This window comes from Sipha flava, unplaced genomic scaffold (assembly GCF_003268045.1).
Source record: "Sipha flava isolate LNK unplaced genomic scaffold, YSA_version1 452_pilon_pilon, whole genome shotgun sequence".
NCBI classification, from domain to species: Eukaryota; Metazoa; Arthropoda; class Insecta; order Hemiptera; family Aphididae; genus Sipha; species Sipha flava.
The window spans coordinates 1-7,533 of NW_020273209.1; the positions used below are offsets into that span (position 1 = coordinate 1).

The following is a 7,533-nucleotide window of genomic DNA, read 5'->3' on the forward strand; positions in this document are numbered from 1 at the left end:
TTTTCTTTTTAATTTTTATTTATATAAATTAGAATATTTAATACAATAATAAATAATAATCAATTTATCAGGTACTTAAATTAAATTTATTGATTAAATAAGATTTTATAATCATGATGTCCCTAAAAAAGAGAATGTATAAAATGTTTTAAATTAATACATATATAACTAATGACAATTACATTTAGCAATAAGAATACTTATACATTTATGATTATGCTATTAAAATTTTACATAAAATTATAGTTACAGTATATTATTAAAATTATTTTAAGACTATATACAATGGATACTTATTGCATAGAATAGTGAGCTAGTATCGAAAAATTAATAGCAATTAATAATAATTAAATTGAATTCAATGATTGAATAAGATTTTATAATCATGTCCCTAAAATAAGAATGTGTAAAATATCTTAAGTAAATATATTTATAACTAATGACAGCTATATTAAGAAATAAAAATACTTATAAACTTAATATTATGCTATTAAAATTGTACTTTAAATTATAGTTATAGTACTTTATTCAAATTTTAAACAACTATACAATAAGGATACTAATTGCATAGAATAGTGTGTTAATATCGAACACTAACGTCTTGATCGAAATCGGTTCAAGCAGGCGTGTAAACCTTCAAAACTTATCGAAGGATCATTTTCAGCTTTAAGTTCGCTTTCATTATTTTCCATCTAAAAAAATAAAATTTGTATTACATTATTTTTAAAAGTGTTTGATTTAATTTATACAACTAACATAAGTATAATATAGAATGATAATGATTTATCATATCAGCAAATTAAACATTAATGAAGAGAAAATAATAATTGATTACAATTTATAGGTAATAAATTATTATTATTTAGTATTTGAGGACCTTTTATTTAAATTTCAACATTAAAATGATTTTTTTGTAATTCCTTAACGAGATAAGTGAATATACAAAAATTAGCCGTTAGATGGCAGTTGTGATATTATTACGTTGCCATCAGATATTCGCAAATAAAATTTTCAAATGCGTTTTGTGTGTTTTTCGTGTTATGTCATTGTTGTAGCAAACAAGCGAAATGTATGTCTAAAATAGTATCGACACATATATACGTTATTTTAGGTATACTTCACTTTAAACATCTGTAGTAAAGACGTATAATTACGTATGAATCTCAATTAAATTTTAATATATGCTGCTATCTATTGGCTATTATATACAACTTAAAAAGTTGTTACTTATGTTGATGTATTCATCAATCCTAATATTTTTTAAGTATAAGGTTGCCTATACTCTTAGGAGCATTATATCATTATCAATACATTCACAGTTCCCTCGTAAACATAATAATGTTTTGATAGCGGATTCGTAACATAATACTCTAGATTGAAATTTTTTTTGATTAGGAAAAGATTTATTTGTTTATATTATATAGCAGGGGTGGCCAACATGACTATGTACGCGAGCCACATGTATTAATAAAATTATATCAAGAGCCAAATTATCTAATGTGTACTTTTATACCACAAAAGTAATAAAGATAGCAAACAGCCTATAAACATATCAAATTACGAAATATGAAATTATATCGTTTTTAATATAGTCTGTAGTCTGTGTTGAATAGTCCTATTGTAAACACCTCAATTTGTTTTGTAAAATATTTGTAATATTTAATAATTATATTTGTAATATTTTACCGATACTTATTGCGAAAGTTAGTTACGATGTCAATTTCTAATAAAGCGGTTAAACGTAAATATGAAGAAGAAAAACGGGAATTTAAATTAGAATGGGAAGAACTATACTTTTTCATACAGAAAAACGATAAACCATTTTGTGTCATATGTCAAGTTACATTATCACAATTTAAGGTTAGTAATTTAAAACGGCATTACGAAACCAATCACAGCACATTTAGTCGAGAATTTCCTATTGGTTCTGATTCGAGGAAAAATAAGCTATGTTCGATGAAATTAAAATTTGCTAAACAAACTAATGTTATGACAATGTTTACGAACGAGGCAGACGACTGTGTAGAAGCAAGTTTTGTAATTGCCTTTAATATTGCTCAAGCAAAACGTCCGTATACGGACGGCGAGTATATAAAAAAAAATATTTTAGATGTAATTTCTGTTTTAAATCCTGAAAATCAAAAACTTTTAAAAATGGTTGAAAATGTACCAGTATCACGACATACAATAGAAAGGCGTATTTCAACAATTAGCTTTGATATTTTCACCAATTTAAAAAACAACATTGCTAATTGTTTATCTCTTAGTCTAGCTTTAGATGAATCTACCGATATCCAAGATAAACCTCAGTTAGCCATATTTGTTCGTTATGTTACGAGTGATGTAGATGTGAAAGAAGAGTTGTTAGATCTAATTTCATTGAAGGAAACTACTCGGGGTATTGACATTAAGATTGCTCTCGATGAAACTCTACAAAAAGCTGAAATTCCACTAAACAAAATTATAAGCATTTCAACTGATGGAGCTCCTAGTATGGTGGGTTGTAAAAATGGATTAATAGGACTTTTAAAAAATGATACTAATTTCCCAGATTTTATACCTATTCATTGTATTCTACATAGAGAACACCTAACTGCTAAATATTTTAAATATGATCATGTGATGGATGTTGTTTTAAAAATTGTAAATTACATACGTAATAATAATTATAAATAAATAAAAATTAATTGTGACGACTATGTACTTAAACTTGAATTTCTATTTACTGACTTCGAAGAACGATTTCGAGACCTAAAGGCATTAAAACCCTCATTCGGATTTTTAGAAAATCCATTTTTGGTTAATGTCATTGAAAAGGGATGTCCATTATCACATCCAATCATCACAAATAAAGCGGATCTCGAAATAGAACTCTTGGAGTTATTAGAAGATGAAGGTCTTAAGCAGTTTATAAACAATTGTCCCTCTATATTAGAATTTTGGAAGCATATTTCTATATTAAAATACCCAAATATTAAAAACTGTGCGGTAAAATTGATATCAATTTTTGGAACGACGTATTCATGTGAATCACTTTATTCAACAATGAAAATAATTAAATCAAAATATCGTTCAAATTTGACTGATGATCATCTTACAGAATTACTAAGAACTGCTCTTACATCAATTCAACCAGATCTTAAGAAGCTTACTAAAAAAGTAGACACGAAAAAAATACCACGCAAACAAAATTAGCTTAATGTTTAATTTTTTAATTTATTATTCATATTAATTAATTTTTTTTTGTTTGATTTAATCTATATTCTATCCACTATAATACTAAAGCCTTAAATAAATACAATAAAAACATTTTTTTATAAATGTATACAAAAAAAATTTAAATATTTTGGTTTTTGTAAATAAGACCGCGAGCCGCATACGACTGTGACGAGAGCCGCATGCGGCTCGCGAGCCGTGATTTGGCCACCCCTGTTATATAGTATGGCTACCTATATATTTAATGTAACATAAATTAAATATTTAAAATGACTAATAAATTGTGTGAGCATCAAATCAGCGAATTCAATACAACATTAGAATCTGACGAAGATAATAGTAGTGACGAGTATGGAACAACATATGATGAATGTGAAAATAATTCTTCTAATTTAACAAATACCTTACGAGAACGGTTATTAGAATCGTTAAGTTCATCAAGTAACAATAATTATAATAACGCTACAGTTAATGACCAAGGAAATAATAACATTGATGATATTGATATTAATTCATTGCTAATCGTTTTTTTTGATGACAATGTTGTTATACTACCATCAAATGATTGCTAATACTAATTGCTAATCAGGAAATACTACCATAATATCTACATTTTTTCAATGGAAATTTTGATTAAATTTTGATTTTTCTCCTTCAAAATTTAGATTATTTAGACCAAATGAGTTTATTTTCGATATTTTTAATTCTGGTCCATCAAAGGATTTTATTGAAAGCTTATCTGAATCATATCATGTTTTTTCACGGAATAGATAATCATTGATATAAAATCAATATTATTAGTTCATATTAACATGTTATCTGATGTCCATATTTAGTACATAAATTTAAAAGTAAATACGAATGAAATTAAATTTATTGACTAATTGATGCTCAATTATGTTATTTAGTATAATATAGAAAATATGTAAATATACGTCATTACTCAAATAGTAATAAGGTAATATTACTGTAAAAAACGTCATTCCTCCAAAATTGCTACAATTATACACTTAAAAATACGTCATTACTTGCGAAAGTTTTATAAAAATTATTTAAAACAATTCACTCTCTGAGTGTAACTTTTATAAAAACAATTCACTCTTCAAAGGGTTAAGTAATGTGTGAAACCATGTATATATTAATATTTATAATCATAATAGTTATGATAAATTAAAACACAAAAATACAATGTGTACACATGCATACAACAAAAGAATTCAGTCATCTGACGTTGTGGAAACTATTTGCGCTAGGACTGTGCGTTAGTTATGCATTACTTAAATAGAGGTTGTAAAAAACAGCTTATGGTAACTGTGACTATGTTGCCATCAGATTACAGTCACTTAATGGAATATTGTAAGATAGGCTTTTAATGTTATAATAATGAAAAAAAAATACTATTTTTAATAAATAAAATATAATCACTAATAAATTATAGGTTTTTATATAAAGTTATAACTGATTATTAGTTCCAATGTTCAATATGCAAGATTTACTATAATTGATTTTTAATACAGCTTACCTGAGATCTTAATGGAATATATCCTGTACAAAATTTTGATTCCGGTTTTTCTTGTAGTTTAAGGCGGACGAAAGGTAAGGTTAACCCAAAAAATCTATCACCATTTCCATTTGAAGGGATTAAGTCTTCAGCACCTAACATTTTATTGATTAATGATATAAGATGACTATGGCATTCATCAGTACTCAAACCAGTGACTTTGAAATGTTTATCATGGTCCATAATTTCAAACCTGATATGAAAAAAAAACATTTGAACTTAATCTTCATATAAAAATTATTATACTGACCTTGGCGTTGAACCAGCTCTGATTACTTTGCAATGATAAGTACATTTAGAAAAAATATTTCTGAAATGAGCATAAGTTCTAGTAGCATAATATCCACCTGGATATATGGCACAGTCTGAATAATAAAACGGTGTATCATAGATAATCTAAAAAAAAAACAGTATATTTTTATTAGATGGAAATTAAATATTATTTTATTCCGAAAAGAAAGTATAACATAGTTTCATAAAATTAAATATTTAAACTGACTTGTCCAAAGTTATAAACCGTGACATTTCCATTAGCTATAGGTTCTTGAATTTCTACGGCATACTTTTTACGTTTAGTAGCTGGACGCTTTTTTTTATTCTCAATTATTTGTTTGTTTGCATCTTTAAAAACGTCTTTATTGTCTTTAAAGTCAATAATTTTAACTAAAAAGTAAGTAGAAATATACATTTAAAAATTATGGTTACATATTTTATTGTTGATCAAATAATACAAGCCTACATTTATGTGGTTCAGAATCCTTGTAGGTACAAGATGGTAATAACCAACTGCGTTTTTAAAAACATTATCAAACATTTAATTAAATTTTATGAAAGCAAAAATGTACATACCGTTGGTATTACTCTTTTTTCGGGGAGTAGATTTTTTTGTAGCAGGAGTAGTGTCTATTTGTACCGGTAAACCTGAAAGATTAAAATTATTATTTTAAAATACAAAAAAAAAAATTATGTAAAAGGTAGTACAAATTTGAATTAACTATTGAATATACTTCAGGTCAAATAACTGATATCTTACAATAATATAAAATAATAAAGATACTTTGATATTTTCAATTAAATTGATTTAAATCATAAAATGTAAATTACATAAAAGGAAAAAAATATCATTCAGACCAACATTCAAATAATGAATTTAGATTAAAGTACACACATTTAACATTATTTAACAACAATATTTAGGAACATAAATGAGTAAATTCATATTAAAAATACTTATTGTATTTACCTGAAGGTGATTCAAATTGTTTTAATTTTTTTGTTAAAAACTTGCATTCCTCTCGTACAATTAATAGTTTTTCTTGTGTGCTAGCTATCTCATCACATACAGCAGCGTTTACCTTGAAAAAAATGTTGAAAGTCATAAATAAACGAATAACGTACCTTAAGACGGGTTAAAATAATATTGTTACGTACAGTACAAAGGAAACGTTTATCGTACACAAGTATGACAAACGTGCATATCGACTGATGTGTATTGAAAACCGGTCGACACACAGTGTAGTACTTACGAAAACGTTATCTGTAATGATCCTCTCAATCTCTTTGCACTTGGTTTTGTAGCGATGACTTCTGACAAAGCGATTATAGTTGTGTAACATCGGCTTGTTCATCATCAACGATACGTCGAAGCAGCAGCAGTAGTTTCGGCCGCCAACGGGTCGGAGAACACAAGAACGAACGAAGACGAGCGGATACAGCTGAGGACGACGGTGGTTAAAAACACCTCGGGCATAAAGTCAACGGAGTTTTCCTCGACGGTAATTCCACGTCCAAGTGGATCCGGCGCAAGCGGATGTTTCGTACGAGTGACGGTAAAACGATAACGACAATACCGAGGCTCTATAATATGTTAGGTTATATAACTTTCTGAACGATAATGACGGTGTGGGACGAGTGTCGCTACATTACAACGGAAACCAGTGAATAATCGAATCATATGGATTATTTTAAAAATCATTCGGACGAATCAATCGAACGAAACATTCGTACGATAAAAATTAGTAAAAATCACGACGAAATTAACATATCACCGTAAAAAGATTCCAATGCTTTTCTTATCTCACGTTTACTTTCATTACCCGTAAAGCGTTTACTAGTAGACGAGTATAACAAGCAATTATATACAGTGGCGGCTCGTGGGTGCTGATGAAGTGAGTGCGGCGAAACGTAATAGTGTCCTGTACCGTTTATTTTTTCATATTATTATTTGTATTATTGTCCAAATGCCAGCGTACAGTAGCGGTTTAAAACGCACGCGATTGATTAAGACACTCGCATAGTCGGCAATAATAAAATTCCTCATCTCATAACCGGGGAAACCGTAATCCGCGGGTAAACTGTTCGGATAAGTTTGGAAAAAATTATCATTGGTGTGTTTGGACGACGCGGCGTTTCGTGCGATAACGCAGACGTTCGCGCGGCCCAACATGATATACATGTGCGATATATCCAGGACCCGGGTCAAACGTTTTCTCATAACCTAGGCAAGCTTAAATTAATTTTGCCGACCCTTACATGTAAATACTACGTCAAATATTATTTTTACATAAACGAATACTGAAATATATTTAATTCCGAGTTCATTACATTTATTTATATAAAGTTAACAATTTATTAGATTAACACGTTTGTAGACAAGCAAACCACTACTTATTTGAATAAAACAAAACAGTTTTTTGATTCTTATTTTTTACGTAATGAGCAAGAAGAAAATAGTACATTATAATTAATAGATACGT

At 28.2% G+C, this 7,533-nt stretch overlaps 1 protein-coding gene across 1 annotated transcript; it reads right to left on the reverse strand.

Annotated features, from left to right (window-relative positions):
* Nucleotides 1-125: 125 nt before the first annotated feature.
* LOC112689574 (transforming growth factor beta regulator 1) lies at nucleotides 126-7,140 on the reverse strand (the record flags this gene model as incomplete). The annotated part of the gene is given in 7 exon segments (XM_025563352.1): nucleotides 126-692; nucleotides 4,739-4,970; nucleotides 5,028-5,173; nucleotides 5,277-5,440; nucleotides 5,627-5,698; nucleotides 6,021-6,132; nucleotides 6,304-7,140. Coding segments are annotated over 7 exon segments (930 nt in total). The 5' UTR covers nucleotides 6,409-7,140.
* Nucleotides 7,141-7,533: the final 393 nt, after the last annotated feature.